Genomic DNA, 21790 nt, shown 5'->3' with positions numbered 1-21790 from the left:
ATAAAAAATAAACTTTAGTTAATTGGTTAAATAAGCCCTGTATTTTTACATATTGCTACAAAAGCCCCGCTTTTTCCAACAAATTATTCTGTAATATCCTGGGTATCTAGTGGACCTCAATCAAGGCCATGAGCGCAGGAAGGCTGTTGAGGGTTCTTTGCAATCAACCCATTTGTGAATCACGAGGCATTTTGTACGTGATTACAAGCTTGATGACTATTTTGGATGTGCAAGCAATAATATGAACATATGAAATTATAAATCAGGACGGGCTAATCAATTAATCAATAAATCCAGTAAAAGCACCACAGTCTCAACATAAATTTCAAATCTGAGCAATAAAATATAACCTAATCTAGAGGGTTGGATCTGTCTACGGCTTACAACAACACCCATTGAAACAAACATACAAAAGAATAACAAGAAAAGTAACAGAAATGCCAGCCAAATGGGATAGTCTCTTGAATCTGAACCCTTGAGTTGTTTCTCAACTTAAGCAAGTTTGCTAATCTCTAAGCCATCAAACTACAAATGCTTTATGAGCATTCCAGGTGGCTTCTTTTGGACATGTTTGCAAAGAAACAAAGGCATCTTCAAAACACTGAAATGCAAATCTTTGAAGGAGAAAATACTAACACCAATACTTCATTTATTCTGACTATGCTGAGCAGCATCCAACTTTTTTCATAGCTGAGACATCATCTTTGCCAACATTAATAGTCTGTCCCTTGGGCAAGGCTGCTGGATCATCCCCAACCTCAAGAGCCTTCCGACTGACAACACGATATATCTGGGTTAGTACTTCGGTGAAGGCGTTTTCAACATTCAAGGACTCTAGGGCAGAGGTTTCCATAAAAAAAGTGTTTTCTCTCTCAGCAAATGCCTTGGCATCCTCAGTTGTAACTGCACGCAAGTGCCTCAAATCTGCCTTGTTTCCCACAAGCATGATAACGATGTTGGAATCAGTGTGATCCCGAAGCTCCTTCAACCATCTCTCCACATTTTCAAAGGTGACATGTCGAGTGACATCGTAGACAAGCAAGGCACCAACAGCTCCTCTATAGTATGCACTAGTGATCGCGCGATATCTGAAATAAGGAAATATAATAGGATGAAAATTTGTTTCCCAAATTAATGTGATGATAGGAAATAACCCTGTCCAACCAAGATAAATAATAAGGACTAGAAACAAACAAAAGGTGGTCATTTTCAAAAGCTGGAGTATGACAAGATCCAATGTCTTCATTTATATCTTGCTAACCCCCCAAACCTCGGAAAAAAAAAAAAAAAAAAAAAGAGAACTCCAAAAAGGAAGGAAAACTAATCCTCCACAACTCAAAGAGAGGTAACAAGTTTGACCCATTTAGCATTCCTTAAAAAATATTTTGCGTGCTGGAATCGTTGCAAAATGGAGGCAAGAGAACAAATCAGAGTTAAGATAACAAAACTACCCTGTTTTCTTCTCATTACATACAATCAAATGTAAGAATAACCCGAAACACTCAAAATTGTTAAAAGGCCAAAAAGCATTAGTCCTGGCCAATGCAATGAACATCTCAGCTATTATAAAAGCCTCCATAGATTTGTTCCCAGCTTATTGGTAATGAAAAACAAAACAGTGAACCATAGTACAAGATCACATGCAAAAGACCGAAAATTCAGAGCTGCTTATGGAAAAAGCACACTCCCTAAGAAAAACACAGAGGAATTAGCCATTGCCAGCCACACCCAATCCTTTCTCACAGTCAGCAACCAGAGTCCCACCGTACAGATACGCTACTTATCCAAATATCTAAGGAACTCATTTTGTAATCAAATATTTTAAAATCTGTCCATCACTTTCACAGTGAAGAAAATAGCAATATCTTTTTGCTATTATTGCCTTAAAAGCTTTCCATTTAAAAATGGATCTGTTGGGCCAAGTAAGACACTAAGAAAATACACAAGAAATGAGAGGGATAATGTGGCCGTCATCAATATTTAACACAGATAAACAATACATTTTTAAGAAAATTCCAAATCATTAAATAGGCAATATTAAACCCTAATTTCTTAGGTACGTTGGACTCACATGACACCTTTCAGGTGCTATTAGTGGCATTTAACACCCTCTCAGACATACCAATGAGCTGTTAACTCAGTGATATTGGAATTCAACGATCAAAATTAAACTACTGCTTAAAATATCAGGATCAAATAAGCAGCTTTTAATTAACAGAACAAGCATTCAAACTTTGGCAATAGCTATCCTATAAATAAAGTATATTATCAATAACTCGATCCCAAAAAAACACTCAACAAAAAATGTTCTCTTTACACCATTTCAAGCTTTAATAAGCAACATAGTTATCATAGAAAAACTTTCTAAAAAGCCAATAACGCATATAAATGGTAATTATATAGCTCTAAGCACTTAAGATACAGATCTAGTATGAGAAGCAAGAATAAAGCTAATGCAGTTTGCTTTGAGCAGCAGCTAAAAAGAAACAAAACCCATATAGCAGAAATAGAAATGGGTTGTTTTGGAATTCAAGATTGTTATTGAAATATACCTTTCCTGGCCAGCAGTGTCCCAAATCTGGGCCTTGACGACCTTGTCATCAACGTGGATGCTGCGAGTGGCGAATTCAACACCGATGGTGGATTTAGATTCCAGGCTGAATTCATTTCTCGTGAATCTTGACAAGAGATTGGATTTCCCAACCCCAGAGTCACCTATTAACACCACCTTGAACAAGTAGTCATAGTCCTCGTCTGCCCTGTAAGCCCCCATTAACCTAAATTCCCTCTCTTTCTCAGCGTTTTGAATGAAAGGGGTTATGGGGTTTTTGGAAATGAAGATCAAACGAAAAGGGTAGTCTTGCTTTTCGATATTGAAGATGAGATATGTGGGTTTTTGAAAACGAAGATTAAAAATAGATTGGTTAGTCTTGGTTTCTTGATGTACGGCTATGGAAGATGCTAAGATGAATCTATCTAACAACAGGGTGAGCGAACCGAAAGCTTTCGACACCGGCGTAAACCGAAAAATTAGTAAATGATTACAGGACCGGCTAATCGGGTTTGGTTTTTCTAATCATTTTAATGTTTTGGGTTAATTTCACATTTTTATTTTATGAATTGATTATTTACTTCATAATTTAAAATACTAATAAGGAAAATTCTGATAATTTTTTCTCTTTAAGATTTAAAAAAAAATTAACTAAAATTTTCAAATTGATTTTGAACTAATTTGATGAATTTGGTTAGATTCTAAATGATCAAACCAGCAAGTTTGGTTCTATTAAAAGGTTGAACCGAAACATGAGCGAGTAAAAGAAATACATTTAACTTTAAAAAAATTAATAAAATTTAATAAAAATTATTGAATGCTTCTAGTATATATTTAATTTCACTTATAACTATATAAGATTCATCTTTTATATTTTAAAGATAATTAATTCTTTTATAGTCTTTTCTAAATATTTTATAATTTTTTAATAATTCAATTAAATAATTTTTAGTCATACTCAAGTATATACATCTAACTAATCAATAAATGCTATTTTTATTTAAAAACATAATAGATCTTACTTAAAAATATATGTATACGATTTTCTATTAATTCGGTATTTATACAACCAATTGTAGGTAAGAAATTTTCAATTTAATTTGCTTGAAAATGAATAGCTTTGTTTGTGATATACCAATCAAAGTCATCTCTAAATTTATAACCCCTCCTTTTCCGCCTACCCCATTGAATAGTATTGTCCGCTTTTGCTCACTGGACCTCACAGTTTTGTCCATTGGACCTCTTCTTTAAAGCCAAAAAGCGCGCTATCGATATTAGAAGGTTTGTCACTTATATGATTATTTACTTTTCCCTATATTTTCGATATGGGACTCGATTTATTCTTGCCCCCCATTTAAAGAAGGGCACCAACAAGCCCTGTCCTATCAAAAAATCGCTCTAACCAAGATATTCCCTTTTCGCATGAGATGTTATAAAATTTATAAGGTATTAGAGTTCAAATTTTAATATGTTGACTAAGCGAGTTAACATGTTATCTATATTCTTTTTACTTACGGTATTTGAGCTGCTACATTATAAAAAATTAAAATTAGACTTCTATTAATAGTTTAAACTTTTAATATAGTAGTAAGCGCTTCATATGCACAATTAATTTGAAATAAAAAAAATATTACTATTTAAAAAAAATAATTTCAAAATCAACTTTCTAGTCTTTTAACCACAATTTTAAATAAAATCTATTTTTTAATAAATAAAAATTCTGATAAAAAGAGACTTCTACAATTAGATCACAACATACCACTAATTTTATTAAAGAATTACAATAAAATTCCACAAAAGGGAAGGTTAATAAGATTTAAACTTTCAATATAATAAGAGTATTGATTAAGTATCATTAACTGAACTAATTTTTGTTGGCAAATAAATTCTTTTATTCATGTTATTATTTTAACATTTTCAAGCTTAATTTTTAAAATGATTCTCTAAATTATATTTTATTATCATATTATTTTTGCACCAATTTAAAACTTTAATCTTAAACAATCTCTAATTCTCATAAAATAAAAAGCTTTTTTGAATTATTCCCACAACTTGTTCTTTTTCTTTCTTGAGGTTTTCTTTCTTCAATTGGTATACTCGTATAATGAAAACCTAACTACAAGGCCCTTCTTCATCTTTTTGGAATATAAAACATGGCCGACCTGCTCCTTGAAAAATCTGAAAAAACGTAGCTAAAAATATATTTTTATATCTAAAACATACCAATTTCAATGTAAAATAAGTTTTCAGTTGTATTTAACCGATATAGTTAATGTTTTTCTCAATAGCAACTCACAAACCACAAACCGACAATTGGAAGGAATTAACTTTGTCAGGAAGAAGCAGAAAGACTTGCACTAATTTGTCTGGAAGCTGTTCTTCATTCTTTTACATAAATCCAAGCATCAAGGCAGAACATAGTTGTAAAATTTCCTCAATTCATCAACCATTGCAGGTTTATTCCGAGTAAACTAAAATTTAACATTTCAATAATGTATAGGTAAAAAATCAACTCCACTAATATTTTGACTAAATAAGATACATAGCAAAATGGCTTTATGATGGTTGAATTAGAAAAATAGCTGTTAATGTATTAAATCAATGGGCATGATTGATCATACGGCATTATTGTTTCACTGACTGCAAGTTCTCTTGCCATTTGTCAAAGAATTTTTCTTCAGAATTGATCATATGAATACAAGTTCTCTTGCCATTTGTCAAAGAATATTTCTTCAGAATTGACTAAAATATACCTATATAAATATTTAGGGAGACATAATGAAGGAGTACATATGGCACATGCTCTGCTACTTTCAAAAATTGAGGTATATGGTTGAAAAAATTTTTTGAGAATAATTTTATTCTTTTGGCTTCTTACTCATGGCTTTACGCTTATTAACATCCAGGTATCTTTTTCTTAGCCGAATGGCCTTAGGTGTGACCTGCATGTACAACAGAATATCAGAAATGCTGTAGGGAGCCACAAAAGAAGATGCAATATAATCAATGGAGAATGTTCTGCGCCAGTCAGCAAGAACAATGAAGCAATGCTGCTGAAATATGTTTAAGAAATATGAACTATACGAACCATACGCAAAATCAGTGGAATGGCCTAAGATATTTTAGAACAATCAAATATGCTTTAAGGTTGTCCCATAAGCCAGAAATGGAAAAGCAAAAATATTAAGTGCAACTCACCTCAATGAATTCATCAGAAGCAACATACCCGATGGCTTCTTCTAGAGTCATCTGCATATAGATGCATTCTAATGTCATTAGCATATCTCAAGCGTATAGTTTAAGCTGTTTATCACATATCAAAACCTGGTTCTCTTTCCTAATTTCCATTTGTGGATTTTTATTCCTCAAGCAGCAGCAATGTGAACTTTTATACAAATTTCCCGAACACTGAGAATAGACTCTACAAAAACACTTCTATTGCGTTCTGTCTAGTAAGAGTCTCCTACTTACAGACCACATGAATGCACAAAAAACCCATATTGCAGGGGAAAATTATTTATGAATTACATGGTCATTGAATCATCTTCATTTTTAACTGTATTAAATTCCTGATTTCTTTTCTTTCCAACTCTTTTATTTTCTAATACTCTTTTGGTGTAGCTTTTGCATACAACCCATGCAATTGGCTTATTCCCTTTTATTTTTTTATTTATTTATCTCATATATCATTTATCAAGAAATTGAGAATGAATGAGTTGTGAATTGGACTTTTTTGTTAGTATCGTGTCAAGATGCTTTACATCAATGGTGCAAGGATTGGTAACTCGTTAATAAGAACAGAAGCAATCAATAAAACCGCAAAGTTAGCCATTGCATACCAGGCGAGGTGGAGATAGTCTCACATTCTCGTCTTTGCAAGCGGCACGCACATTAGTAAGTTCCTTGGTCCTAACTGGGTTAACCTGTGACAAGGAAATAACTCTAATACCTTTCATCTAGAAATAACATAATGTACAACATAAGAGGCATAAATCCTTCTTACATCAAGATCTGTATCCCGTGAATGTTCACCAACAATCATGCCATCATATGTCTGCAAAATAACAAACAGAAAGTGAGCAAGTATCACTGGTGATTAGAGTAATTAAAAGATGTCAAGATTGACAACAGGGAAAACTTTCCATATATAGATTTACATAATCATCATATGAGGGAACCAATCATCAATGAAGGTACTGCATAGTTATGACAATATGTTATACAAGTTAACATGAATCAACTCAAAAGGTTGCATGAATCCATTTACCCATAGAAGCCTACCATTAGGGAAGCAAACAGTGCAATGTAAAGAATTTCTTTATAAATTGAGAGAAGACTACATGAACTATGCTAGAAGTAAACAGAAACAGAAAGACAAACTGTCAGGAAAGAACCTCCATTCCAGGAGTAACGAAGAGTGTTCCGCGAGCTTCTAAACTCATTAATGCATGTGCTGTGATTGTACCATAGCCCATTGATACCTGTTCAATCGCTTAATGTAAGTTCAGCCAGATCCAAGACAGAAAAATTACAGAAGTCAAATACACATCCGAGCAACTAGTTCAATGACAGAAGCAAATGATTACTGAAGAAGGATGAACAAGAGAAGAATAGAAGGTGGGAGAGAGAGAATAGAGGGGGAATGGGACAGGGGTAGTTTGCTGCAAATCAATCTGTCTTACCTTCCCATATCCTAATCCTAGTTAAATAAACAATTCAGGTAATGGCTACAGTTTAAGATTCATAAAATAAAGAAATAAAAATTCAGAAAGCAATCACAGAAAAAGAAACAAGAATTAAAAAAAAAAAAGGATTCAATTGCAGGTAACTTTATAATGCATTGAAGAATTTATAAGCCAAGGGAAATATGAGTTTGCAAGTCTATTCCTCCATTGCATTGGGTCCTAAATCGTAAATGCGAGTATATGCTTATAAAAATCAGCTCCATATAAAGCCCCGCCTTGAATAGAGAAAAGGAAAAAAGCTTCAAACTGAACCATAGAAAACCAAATAAAAATATTGCATCCAAAGATGACGACCATTTGTGGTCAGCTATAAAAAAAACAACTCAAAAGAACAACTAATTCTAGTTCAATCATGGGAAAATGAAATATAAGGTAAAACGTACCAATACCCCCTTCCTAACGTTTCCAAGTGGGCCCCGATGTTTTGCATAGTCTGCAAACAGCATAATGAATTATATGAGTTTGATACAATTCAAGGGAGGGACAGGAGGTAAAAAACCTGAACAAAATTATTGGAAGGAGAAATATAGAACTGTAACATGCAAAAAAAGAATCAAGTGCTTAGAAATTTCCCCTAAAAAAGGCCAATTCCTACAAAGAATAATAGAAAAAGGACTTCCTAATCATAGTGAAATTTGATAGTGTTCCACAATTTGGACCAAATCAACATAAACATATAAATTGGGCAACTAGTAATTACCATGTGATATTAGTACACTTTGCCAAAACAAGCCAATACGCGCGTGGGCGCACAGCCGCGGACAGACACACACACACACACACACACACACACACATTTTGCAAATTTGTATGGTTGGATTCAGACCAAGGATTTCATCTTGTATGGATGGATGCAAACCTAGACAAAGTCACATAGGCAGTCATTACATTTGGGTTTCCAAAACAGAATTTCCACGTTCTACATTGGCATTAAGACAGGTAATCCAAATCATCCAGGGGCAATCAAGAGGAAATTGCCACCTTCCTTGATAACCCAATCACATGACACTAAGGAATTTAGAAAATGAAAATTCCAAGAAAAAAAGGGAATGCAACAAAATTATCTTGATTCTTGAGTGAAGCATTCGTACTCAGGAAAGCCCGATGCATAAATCCTGTTCCACGAGTGTCACTGCTGAACACACTCCTATAACCAACCAGACCCCTGTGGTTTACAATAAAATGGATAACTATTAGTGAAAGGATACTTGAAAAACACTGGGAGGAACAATTTTAGTATAGAATTAATATAATAGATATAACTTTCAACAAGAATAATGTACTTGAGCAATTCCTGCTTCCAATCTGAGGCACCTAAACAATATGCATATATATAACTTATGCCATAGTTGCAAGATGAACCTAACATAATAGAAATACACTAGTTTAACGGAAGAGGACAACACGATACTCAATGAGTAAGATATACAGCTTCAACTTGGCACCTGATAAATTTTACAACAAGATTATATCTAATCAAGATGACATGGATCACAATGAAATGCTCAGGCAAAAGGAAATAGTCTCGAGGTATGTGAATAATGCAGCCAAGGAATTGAAGAAAATTCAGTCTCACATAATCAAGAAGCTTAGGATTAGGGTTCGGTTTTAACGTAGAGTTCATAGGGAAAATTAGCGTACTTTGTAGTCCTTTTAGAGTTTTAGTTACGTGCCTACTTAAACATATTAGCCCGTTGGTCCTTTATTAAAGTCACAGGGATAATTTTGTAATTTCAGATTTTCTGAAATACATAGATTTCTGTGGAAGTCTTTATTTAGAGTCTTTGTTGGTTAAGAATCACTTTTTGGGATTACTTAAAAATTAAGGATTTTTTCTGGAGTCCAAACTCTTCAAGGTTCAGGTTATTTTGGAGTCTATAAATACCTATGTTTGTAATGTAGTTTCAAAGTTTTCGATCAATATGAATTCTAGCAATTATAATTCGAGTTATGTGATGTAATTCAACCCCAGGTGTAATGTCTATGAAACCTTAGGTATGATGCCTAAGAAAGTTTAGGTGTGAAGTCTAAACCTTTTATTTTACTATTCACAGCCCATAAATCTCCTCTTCTTGTTTAAATTCGCTTCTGAATTCCATCCTATCACAAGCCCTAATTCTGCACCTAAATTCCCACTCATTTTAGCCCTCACAAAGCTCAAATTTTAACAATAATTCTAAAGCCTCAAATTTTAACATTAATTCTAAGACCTGCAGGCTGTCCTGCGTCAATGAAACAACATTAGCAGCATCAGAAAGTGGTGGACTTAAGGAACATTTTCAAGCTCTTTAGTTTTTCAGAGTACAATATACCAATCTTTTCACGAACAGTACATGATGCATGGTTCTTGCAAGTGGACACCTATGATGATGAATTGATAGCAATGCTTAAATAAACAATATGATCTTTTCCCCAGGAGACAGAAGGGGCTTTCTTTTTTGGGTTGTTGGGGGTGGGGTGGGGTGGGGTGGGGTGGGGGTGGAAGGGGAGTTGGTGTTGGGAGGGTAGGGGAGAGGGGGAGAGAGAGAGAGAGAGAGAGAGAGAGAGAGAGAGAGGAGGGAAGAGACGGTTTAAGGGACAAGTGCATTCCAAAACCATCCTAATGCACCATGATTCTTGTTTACATGTGCACAAGCAAACTATCCTATATTTCATGTAAAAGAAAGACAAGCTTTAATCAGTTACAAGGAAAACCAATGCATGGAGAAAAGCTAGATTATCATTTATAATGGCATACAACATTGATTTAAATACTAGCGTGAATGACAACTGTCAAAATCCAGAAAATGTCTCACTGTCATTGGAAGTTACTTAATGCCGCTTCATTCGTACATGTACGGACCAACAATGAAATACAAAGGTAAAAGGAAGGAAGTTGCCCAGAATACAACAAATACACACATAAGTGTGCAAGCATATGGTATTATAAGGAAAACTATGCACTGACCTTGATGGAGAAGTCAAAGACAATCTAGTCCTGCCAACATGTCCAGGAACAGGACCCATATCAACAACTTCTGCTCGCCTATGAGATAGAGCCTCCATAATTAATCCCACATGCTCTTCATTTACCTGAAATAAAATCATAATGTGTAAATATAGCCATTCCTATAAGCAAAAAACCAGTATAATTACAATTTGTTAATTCTGACCTCAATGGTTACTTCTTCAATTGGTTCAAGCTTCTCACCTTTCTCAGTTTTATACCTGATTCAACAAAGGAACATTATTCAAGCAACCAAAAACAAGTGCACTCAGAAAGGTGGTGACAGTAGTGACAGTCATACTGGTTAACAGTTTTCCACATTCAGTGGCCAGTTTTAAAGCTTTTATGCTTGAAGCTGCAACTTCTTTGTCGCAAGCCCAAGACATTTATCATTGCACTAGAGAATGGCCTTTAATGTGGTTTAAACTGTGAAATCAAATAATATGCATAGAAAGGTAATTAGTAATTGCGTAGAATGTAGTAGCAAACATATAGAGTCAAGACCAAATTGACCTCGTAGAGCAAGTTGTTTTGAAGGCATACATATAAGCATGCATGCCTAACCCAGTAAAAGTACCAGCAACACATTAAATGCTCCACAGAATGCTCAATTACTTATTGGCCATTGTATAAATACCAGAATACATAAGAACATGCACGAATAATTAAAATAACTTACAGCCTTCAGGAGGATTATTTATAACTACTAGCACCAAATCGTGCATTCAAATGTCCAATGCAAAAATTCATCGTTTGTCACATATGTATAATTATTTCTTTTCCTTCTTTATCCAGTTTGAATCAACACTTGCATTTATATTTACATTTCAGTGTTTCAGAATCAAATCAATTTTTTCCTTTCAAACATGTAAATTACCAATAGAAACTAGATTGGCATATTAAATGCGTTGCTTGCTCAAGCATCCCAAGAAACTCACATGACTTTTGGTGGTGAGACAGACAGCTCAAATCCTTCACGCCTCATATTCTCAATCAAAATTCCTGAAATTATAACATCAAAAACCACATTCAGAATTTATGAAAAATATGATTGTATAGCTCATACAAAAAGTATAATGCTTTATGTGACATAAGCCATATAAAAACATGGTGCAAAGTTAAGAGGAACTAACCAAGTTGAAGTTCCCCTCTCCCTTGTACCTCATACGATTCTGATAAGCCAGGAATCACATTTATGGCAAGGTTAGTTTCAGCTTCAGCCATTAACCGATCACCAATTTTTCCTCCTGTCAACTACACATACAAAAGAACAGAACAATTACCTCATCTAAATGGCCAGAAAGGACAAACTGCACATTAAAGCATCATATTCTTGCCCAAACTGATTAAGCAACACAATGTGGAATAAGAGACAAAAGTTGTAAGGCAATAGGACATATCCAGCAGAGAACACTAGTTCTAACATTAGAAAATAAATTTTCAGCCATCTAATAACTTCAAAATAACTCCGCCTAAGTAGTTTGCGCTTAGCCGGTCCTAAGCCCGGATAAAGAGGAGGGTTGCGGTAGGTGACAACCAGCGTAAAAATTTCGTCACACCTTATGATATGGATTCAAATGATATAAACGTTGGGGCGTCCCGTACTTACGACGCGCTACATCGGAGCCCGGGTGTAGTGAGAAATATGCAAAGATATAGGGCGTTCACCGAAAGTGACGCGCCTTGCCAGCGCCCGGGTGTGGTGTTAAGTGAGCAAGGGTTCCCACATCATGGACGGGTGTGAGTAAAGAAGTTAGTCCATAAGACAGATAGTAGAACAGATAGTGGAACAGAACACAAGATAGACATAAAAAATAATAGAATATATCATAGAAGGAGACCAATTAGGAAGGAACAGGATAGAAGGAGGATAAGAGTTGGTACTTGCAATGTTAGATCACTTACAGGAAAATTAATGGAGCTTGTGGATACCTTGGAAAAGAGAATGGTGAATATTGCTTGCATTTAGGAGACTAAATAAGTAGGAGAAAAAAGTAAGGAAGTGGGTAATTCAAGATACAAACTGTGGTTTACCGGAAAGGAGAGAAATAAGAACGGAGTGGGCATAATCATAGATAGGACATTGAAAGACGCTGTAATAGTTGTGAAAAGAGTAAGAGATAGAATTATACTAGTAAAGCTAGTACTAGAAGGAGAAACAATAAATGTATTTAGTGCTTATACCCCACAAATAGGATTAGATAGTTAAGAGTAAAAAAAAATTTTGGGAAGATATGGATGATTTAATGCAAAGCATACCGAATAAAGATAATGTTTTCATTGATAGAGATTTGAATGGACATGTAGGAAGTGATAAGCAAGGTTATGAGAACGTTCATGGAGGTTTAGTTTTGGCAGTCGAAATGAGGAGGGAAAAAGTATCCTGGATTTTGCTATGGCATACGACCTAATACTAGCAAATACCTACTTTATAAAAAGAGAGTCACATTTAGTGATTTTCAAAAGTGGGCAACATAGAAGCCAAATCGACTTCCTCTTAACCAGGAAGACAAATAGAGCTCTATGCAAGGATTGCAAGGTCATTCCAGGAGAGGCTTTAACAAGTCAACATCGGTTAGTGGTCTTGGATGTCAAGTTTAGGAACAATTCAAGTAAGGTCAGAAGAAATAGTGTAGCTCGAACAAAGTGGTGATAGTTCAAAAGAGTAAAGCAAGTAAAGTTCAAAAATGAGCTTCTTGAGTCCGAAGCATGGAAGCTAGATATGGAGGCTAATAACATGTGGATACAGATGGCATCAAATATTAGAAAAGTAGCTAGAAAAGTACTTGAAAAGTCTAAAGAACATGGACCACCCTCAAAAGAGAGATGGTGGTGGAATGAGGAAGCACAAAAGGCAGTAAAGAGAAAAAGAGAATAATATAAGAAATTACCTACATGTGATAATAATGAGGCATATGAACAGTACAAGATAGCAAAGAAAGAGTAAAAAAAACATTTAGTCAAGCAAGAGCACAGGCATTTGAAAAGTTATATGAGAAACTTGGAACTAAAGAAGGGGAGAAATATATTTATAGATTAGTAAGGAGGAGAGAAAGGAAATGTCAAGATCTCAATCAAGTTAGGTGCATTAAGGATAAAGAAGGAAAAATGTTGATGAAAGATGAGGACATTAAAGAAAGATGGAGAAATTATTTTAATGATCTCTTTAATAATAGTCAAAATGGTAATAGCGTGAATATAGACTATAGAACAATAGAAATGAATGTAAATTATACTAGAATGAATATATCTTTAAAAGTAAATGAAGCACTTAAGAGAATGAAAGTGGTTAAAGCCTGTGGACCCGATGAAATACCAATTGAAGTGTGGAAATGTTTGGGAGATATAGGAGTGGCATGGTTAACTAAATTATTTAATAAGATTCTAAACTCAAAGAAAATGACTGATAAATGGAGGAGGAGTATTTTAGTACCTATTTTTAAAAATAAGGGAGACATACAGAGTTGCTCAAACTATAAGGGAATTAAACTCATGAGCCATACTATGAAGTTGAGGGAGAGAGTTGTGGAGCATCGACTACGTCATGATACTTCTATCTCTCTCAATCAATTTGGCTTCATGCCCAGTTGTTCAACTATAGAAGCGATCTTTCTCATTAGAAGCTTGATGGAGAAATATAGAAATGTGAAGAAAGATCTACACATGGTTTTTATTGATTTGAAGAAGGCTTATGATAGTGTTCTAAGAAATGTCTTATGGAGTTTGTTAGAACAAAAGAGGGTATCTATTAGGTACATACAAGTGTTGAAAGATATGCATGAAGGAGCAACTACTATTGTGCGCACAGTGGGAGGGGACACAAGATTTTCCGATCTCAATTGGATTACACCAAGGATAAGCTATAAGCTCTTACCTTTTTACATTAGTTTTAGATGAATTGACGAAACATATACAAGAGAGTATTCCTTGGTGCATGATGTTTGCGAATGATATTGTTCTGATAGATGAGACACGAGAAGGAGTCAATAGAAAGCTAGAGCTTTGGAGAAGTACTCTAGAGTCAAAGGGCTTTAAGTTAAGTAGAACGAAGATAGAATACATGCATTGCAAGTTCAGTGAAGGCCAAACTGGTGATAGGGAAAGAGTTAGTTTGGATGAAGTGGTACTGTCCCAAAGTAATCACTTTAAATATCTCGGCTCAGTCATTCAAGTAGATAGGGGATGTGAGGAGGATGTTAGTCATAGGATTAAAGCCGGATGGTTGAAGTGGAGACGTGCCACGGGAGTTTTATGTGATCACAAGATTCCCAATAAGTTGAAAAGAAAATTTTACCGTACAGCCATACGACCAGTTATATTATATGGTAGTGAGTGTTGGGCATTGAAGAAGTTGTATGCGTCTAAGATAAGAATTGTAGAGATGAGAATATTAAGGTAGATGAGTGGCCATACTAGACTAGATAAAGTCCGTAATAAGAGTATTAGAGAAAAGGTAGGAGTGGTGCCAATTGAAGATAAGTTGAGAGAAGAGAGATTGAGGTGGTTTGGTCATGTGAAGCGTAGACATACGAAGGCTCCAATTGGACAAGTAGAGCACATTAGGTTAGAGGATAGAAAGAAAAAAAGGGATAGACCTAAATTGACTTGGAGGAAAGTAGTACAACATGACTTAGAAGCATTACACATTTCTAAGGATTTAACCCAAAATCGTTTAGAGTGGAGAAAACGAATCCATATACCTGACCCCAAATTTTTGGAATAAAAGCTTAGTTGAGTTGAGTTGAGTTGAGTTTAACAACTTCAAAATAACATCTAAAAGAGAAAAAATTTCAATGGATTCATTTCTAATTTGACCCTTTTTTGATTGTAAAGCAGTCTCATGTGGCATGCTAAGTGTATAATGAGACTACTTAAAATTTTCATGTAGATTATTATTTAAAATTTTCAAAAAAAAAAAAGCAATACATATTATCAAAGTGAAACCCAAAAGTGATATATATCCTCACTTTTCAATTTCATGTTAACTGGCAAAAATAAAAAGGGCCCTTTAAATATGAGCAAAATCAAACAGAATATTATGTCATAAAAGTCAATTGTTCTTTGTTGCAACCTAGCCTAGGCAATGTAAGAAAAATGCCATTATCCAATTCTGGTCCTGTCCTGCCAAAGCAGAATCCTGAGAGGTAACACGTAAATGTAATCTGCATGTGTATTGCATGAACTGGTTGTTCTCAACCTTTTTATCATGCCTTTTAGGTTGTGATTCAGGACAGCCTACAGCTCTTAGAATTAATGTTGAAATTTGAGGCTTTGTGAAGGCTAAAATGAGCAGGAATTTAGGTGTAGAATTAGGGTTTGTGAAAGGATGGAATTGAGAAGCGAATTTAAACAAGAGAAGACTTGTGGGTTGTGAACAGTAAAATAAAAAGTTTATGCTTCAAACCTAAACTTCCTTAGGCATCACACCCAAGGTTCCTTAGGTATCACATCTAGGGTTGAGTTGCATCAGACAACTCGAAGCATAATTGCTAGAATTCATATTGATCAAAAACTTCAAAACAACATTACAAATATTGGTATTTATAGACTCCAACAGTAATCCAAAACTTGAAGAATTGGACTCCAAAAAATAATCCTTAACCTTAAAGTAATTCCAAGAAGTAATCCTTAACCAAAAAGGACTCTAAATAAAAACTACTACAGAAATCAAATCTTTCTAGAAAATCTGAAATTACAAAACTATCCCAGTGACTTTTATAAAGGATCAACAGCTAATATATTTAAATAGACACATCAGTAAGACTCTAAAAGAACTAGAAAGTACTCTATAATTTTCCAATAAATAAAATAAAACTGAACCATAATCCTAAGCTTCTTGAGTATTTGATAATGAATTTTCTTGAATTCCTTGGCTGCATCAGGTTGCAAGTATAAGGCATTTACCATTTAACCACATATAATGTTGGCATACTTCAAGACTATTAAGACTCCAAAAATAGGAAGAAACCCAATACACCATGATAAGCCTAGTTACCCTCTAGTAAAAGCCCAAGATAGAAAATTAGAAAGAACATGTTTCAGGAAAGGACATCTTTCCACTCTGCTTTTATAATCCTAATGAAGAATCATGCTGATTGACAGCCTTCTTTATTTCAATCTTGTTAGAACAGTCCGTCACAGTTAGACAGCAAGACCATTATTCTTTTATTATGATCTCCAACTTCTAGCTGAAAGAGTGGCAGTGTCAAGAAGGAATAGTCTCCAAGCACTCAGAACCTGAGAACAGTTAAATACATCCCGCAACAAATAACAAAGGGTTGCAGCACATGTACACATGAGCCCACATATGTTCACATATGAACAACAAAGAGACGTTCAAGACTTACATGGGTACCATCTCGGCCAGCTAATGGAGAGTCATTTACACCAAAGGTCATGGATATGGTTGGAGGGTCCAATTCAACAGTTGGTAATGCATTCATAACCTAGAAGATATAATTGAAAATCAGTTCAGAATAAAACCCAATATGCATGCTATTAGAGACAAAAAAAAATCTAACATAATCGAGTACACCAGATAGGGAATCAAAGAATTCAGGGAAAGAATACCTAGTACATTTCAATTAATTATTCAGAAAAAAGAAGTTATCATGCGTAACTCATAAGAAAACATTCTATTGATTCTCTGTGCAAACAAAGTAGCCATATACCTCCACATTTGCCACTGTATGACCTATTGATGGACTTGTCATCCCTGCCATTGATACTATGTCACCAGCACCTGCACTATCAATGAGAACCATGTTTGTGCCCTTCTTCTTCATTAGCTTCAAAACCTACAAGATAAAAGATGAATGAATTTAATAGTACACCCACATTACTGCCTACAGAACGTTAGGGGCCTAGGGCATATCACTTATAGGAATGGTCATTATCTGAAAATATAGTTTTTGAAGTTAGGCGTTCAATTTGAGTAACCTCAAAATACTGTTACGTTTGCAACCTACACTGATAATATTTCCTCAATATAGCCACATTTATTTAATCTTCATGCTTTCGATGAGAGATGAAATAGCACTCCAATGAAAACAAATAAGGTTCATAACAATCCTAGCCAATCTTATATGTTCTTGGGCTGTGAGAAACAAGAGGAAACTCAAGTTTGTACTTGGGTTGCTAAGGCTTAATATAAGATGGAGTAGACATAAATGAATACAGGAGCCAATTGAAGCACAAAATAAATAAATCATTAGATTCAAATGTTCAGTTCAATAAGAAACCCCTTATCAATAACAAAATAAGAACATTGCATCTTTTGCTCCTCCCATCAAAATATAGTAGACTTTTGTGAACTAAAGTAATAAGATTCTCATCTGAGTAGTTCAAAAATTAACTGAAAACATGTAAAGGGACTATATAACTGCCACAGATGATGCTTTGAACACAGTGAGATTCAGGCCTCAGAAATACTGAATAGGAATTATTCTCAAAAACTTAAAAACAACAGATCATAATGGAGACTTAGAAGTATGTTAGTTTTTATTGATCTCACAGGAAATGAAGCTTTTAATAGAAATCAAAATGCAAAACTGCTACCTGACCCTAGATAAGAACAGGATATGAAGCATGAATTATCCATGTGGTGTTCCTTCAATTTAGTGAGAAGGTCCTTAAAGTGCAATTCAAGGAATTATTTTAATGTTATTCCAAATAAGATACTAACCTTTCCTTCTTCAATTTTCACAACACCAGAATCTGTGCTACGTAGTCCATGTATCCTATCCCCAACATGGATGACTCCAGAAGCAACACGTCCAGTTAAGATCCGCCCAAGATAAAAGTCTTTTTCCATCATGGAAACCTGAAAGGCAACTATAAGTCCCATTCCGAAAGTTACTGAATTACTGAGAAAAACAGACCAAAAAGACAATGACAGAGAGAAGAACAAAAAAAAATAACACTTTATATGAAGCAAACTATTGACCAAAAATATCAGTATTGCCATGTTTACGTAAAGATACAAAAATACTGAATCCCCCTCGCCCCCCACCCCCCCCCCCCCCCCCACCCCTCTTCTCCTTCTAGCAGAAGAATATTGCATATAAAAAGAAAATGAACATTTACTGCATGTTTTTTGCCTTTCTAATTTAACCCTGGCAAACCTATGAAGACCTAAAAGAAACTTAGTACCAAACTTGGAGTGATCTCCATTATTCACAAATGAACTGTAGTTTAAATTTATGTAGTACTAGATATCTAATCTAAAAATTTAACTGCTTAGCCAGGAGCTTTAAGAGGACTTTCTTTTGGCTTTCATTCACGAAGAACTTAATAATAAGTTGTGTTCTGGTAAGCTTTTTTCTTGAGCTACTAACTTTAAATACTTGGCTGCGAAGCACTACATCTCAGTAAGGGTAGTCAATATTTCACTATCTCATTTTCTGAGCAAGAAAATTCAGCTGTGCTTTTGGTGTGAGACTGAGGAGTTTTTTACTAATGGCATTTGTCATGCATGCTTCTCTAAGGTGTGATATCTAATAACCTAGCATGTGATACTAGTTTATATGTCTTAAGTGCAATGCCTAAAAATTCTAGAACCACTGGACTGGAGTGATGTTATGTTATCTACTTATCTCCTCCTTTGCTTGTTTCCTATTTTCTTGAAGCTTTCAACTAGTTTTTCTTTCCCTCACAAATCCTACTAGCCAATCATTAAGATACAAGAACTTGATTCATCATTAAGATACAATATCTATCAGAGTTTTATGAGAGCTGCTGCAGAATCAATGCTTCACGAAATTTTTGGTACAAGCTGAGTATCAGAGCTGTACCACATTATTTCAAGTTTCAGAAACCCAATTCAAATTTCTTCCTATATCTAAAGCAAGAGACCAACAAAAACCAAATAACTTAGCGTTTATAGCATAGGTTGCAATATGTCATGCATAAAGATCTTACCAAGGAAGATAGAAGAAAAAGAAAAGGAAATGAAAAAGGAACCAAGTACCTACCTATAAATGCACAAACACACATACAAAATATACATACCTAGACACCAAATAAATGACCAGCCAAAAAAAAAGTCACAAAAGCACATCCATGAAAAAGTAAAAGTTTAAATTCAAAATTTAAAAAAAAAAAATGTGACTGCACATTCTACTAGCACCAACAGTATTTAACACCAACCAGCATCTGAAAAGGTGCATCAAGGTTTCCTTTTGGTGACGGAACATGTGCTACGATGGCATCAAGCAACTGTGACATGTTCTTTGCATTAGCAGGAGGATCTTTCGTGAAAGTAGAGGATGCCCACCCTTCTTTGGCAGAAGCATAAAGAACAGGAAAATCCAGCTGCTCCTCTAAAACAAGAATTAAAATAACTTTATTGATCTCATACTTCTATCCAGCTCATATTAAAGCAGGTAAAAAACCGCTGAAGTGGTTCAAACTATAGAAGATTTGAATTTCCTATATTCCTTTCACCTGTAGCACCAAGATTTGCAAACAGATCAAACACGAGGCTCTCAACTTCATTACACCTCTCCTCAGAAACTGCATGAATGATGGGGAAGAGCATGAGGACCATTCTAAGTGACATCCAATTTTTTCATATCATAAAGTCATATCAAAGCAATTTACTGAATTGACAATTTGGCATATATTCATTCATTGATTAACATTAGTTTCCTCTACAGAATGCTTTCAAATCAATGTTTCCGAAATGCAAATAACCACTGCAAATATCCAATAAACAACAGGAAAATAAATATGAGGTTGAAGGGAAACGTAAACTGTAAGCCACAATAGAAAACATAATGTAGAAACATTATCCCACATCAAATTCAGAAAGCATAAGAAATGATGACATGGCAAATGATAATTTCATCAATACAAATGATAAGTAGCCTGACAACTTCAATGCCTTTCGATTTTGTGCCTGATCTTTGCACCTATCATAAAAGCATGTAATTGCATAGCAACCAGCTTTTCACGAAACAAGGATTTAATAAACCTGAACTAATAATGAAATCAACCTGCAGGCCGATCTACTTTGTTCAGAAGTAGAATAGGGCGCAGCCCATACTTCAATGCTTTAGCAAGAACAAATTTTGTCTGTGCAAGTGGACCTTCACCAGCATCTACAACTAAAATTGCTCCTTCAACCATGCCAACAACCCGCTCAACCTGTAATCATCAAAGGAAAACAAAAAAATGTTCCACAAAGATCAACATGATAAATCCCACACTGAATTGCAAAATAGCATAATAGTTTCTAAAGTTGAAGCAAAGCTAAGCTTCTGCCTCATAGTAATGCAAAGTACCCACTTCTAGATTTGAACTTCTAATTCATTAATTCATAATTCCTTTTTCTCCTCATTTATACATCCTTAGCAAGAGTATATGGGAATCCAGCAAGCAAAATAACTTTTCCTACATGTCAACTATATATGTTGATATTATCAGCCAATCCTTTTGTACTATCTAGTACATAAAATCCAGGCTTTTCCTTCATTTATCACTCACATTCAATAGAATTTTCATCTCTTTCAGCTCACATTACCAACATAAGTCCCATTTACTTTGATTTTCAGTTAAAACTATATAGCAATATAATTAGTCATCAAAACCATTTAAAAATAAAAATCATCTTGAAGTCATGAGACCTCGAAAAGGGGTTAAAAAATCCATACTTCACCACCAAAATCAGCATGCCCAGGTGTATCAACCATGTTTAGTTCATTTTCTTTCCATGAAATGGATGTAACCTGCATACAATAATTCCTTCATCAGACACAAATGTTTATAAAAGCAACTTAGCATACTCAACAAACACTAAAGCTGCGCGACCACATCATTGTTCAAACTTTACTCCATTCCCTTCTTATCAACATATCTCAGTTCCCTACTCAATAAGAACATAAGATTTTTTTTTTTTTTAAATTTTTGCACATGAAGCGCAGTGATCTTGAATAACAAAGGTAAAAGCTTTACTACTACAAAAAGAAATAATTAAGAGACCTTGGAGGCGATGGTGATGCCACGCTCGCGCTCCAGGCTAATGGAATCCATGGCGCGTTCATGGGGAATGTCAGCGCCGCACTGCCTCAACAAACGGTCCATCAGTGTCGTCTTCCCGTGATCGACATGAGCTATCACTGCAACATTCCGCAGGCGGCTGGGGTCCAAGGAGGAATTTGGTGCTGCGGCGGCGGTGGCGGGCGCAGCCGAGAAGGCTCGTGTGATGGCAGTGCAGCGTGGGAGAAACAGGGCCACGCCAGAGGAAAGGTAGTGCTTAGATAGAAAGGAAGAGCAGGGAGAAACAGATTTTCTGGCGGAGGATAAGAGAGTGCGAATCAAAGGACCCGCCATCTCTTTAGACAGCAATGGCTCACAGGTTTCCGGTGTTTTAGTTACGACTTGGGACTACTTAAACATGGGTGGGTGTGGTGGCAGCAGTAGGGTTTATGATTTTATACTAAACGGTATATTCTTCAAATATCAGAAATTAAAAAAAAAAAGTGAATAAATAAATAAATAAATAATAGT

The 21790-nt window shown here is 35.0% G+C and overlaps 2 protein-coding genes across 2 annotated transcripts; both read right to left on the bottom strand.

Moving 5' to 3' along the window:
• Positions 1-255: 255 nt before the first annotated feature.
• On the bottom strand, positions 256-3038 carry LOC110643552 (ras-related protein RABA1f). The gene is made up of 2 exons (XM_021795972.2): positions 2553-3038; positions 256-1088 (listed from the first exon to the last, which is right to left on the bottom strand). Exons 1-2 carry the CDS (start codon positions 2771-2773, stop codon positions 659-661), a joined length of 651 nt encoding a protein of 216 aa, XP_021651664.1. The 5' UTR covers positions 2774-3038; the 3' UTR covers positions 256-658.
• A 2052-nt stretch (positions 3039-5090) lies between these two features.
• Positions 5091-21699, bottom strand: LOC110643553 (uncharacterized). The gene is made up of 19 exons (XM_058128369.1): positions 21263-21699; positions 20935-21009; positions 20278-20428; positions 19727-19795; positions 19430-19602; positions 17967-18104; positions 16954-17079; positions 16630-16728; positions 11416-11536; positions 11221-11284; positions 10449-10503; positions 10244-10368; positions 8388-8461; positions 7680-7729; positions 6946-7032; positions 6555-6605; positions 6391-6474; positions 5750-5800; positions 5091-5493 (listed from the first exon to the last, which is right to left on the bottom strand). Exons 1-19 carry the CDS (start codon positions 21611-21613, stop codon positions 5410-5412), a joined length of 2028 nt encoding a protein of 675 aa, XP_057984352.1. The 5' UTR covers positions 21614-21699; the 3' UTR covers positions 5091-5409.
• Between the last annotated feature and the right edge of the window lie 91 nt (positions 21700-21790).

This window comes from Hevea brasiliensis, chromosome 10 (assembly GCF_030052815.1).
Source record: "Hevea brasiliensis isolate MT/VB/25A 57/8 chromosome 10, ASM3005281v1, whole genome shotgun sequence".
Lineage (NCBI taxonomy): Eukaryota > Viridiplantae > Streptophyta > Magnoliopsida > Malpighiales > Euphorbiaceae > Hevea > Hevea brasiliensis.
This window is presented reverse-complemented; position numbering and strand designations above follow the sequence as displayed.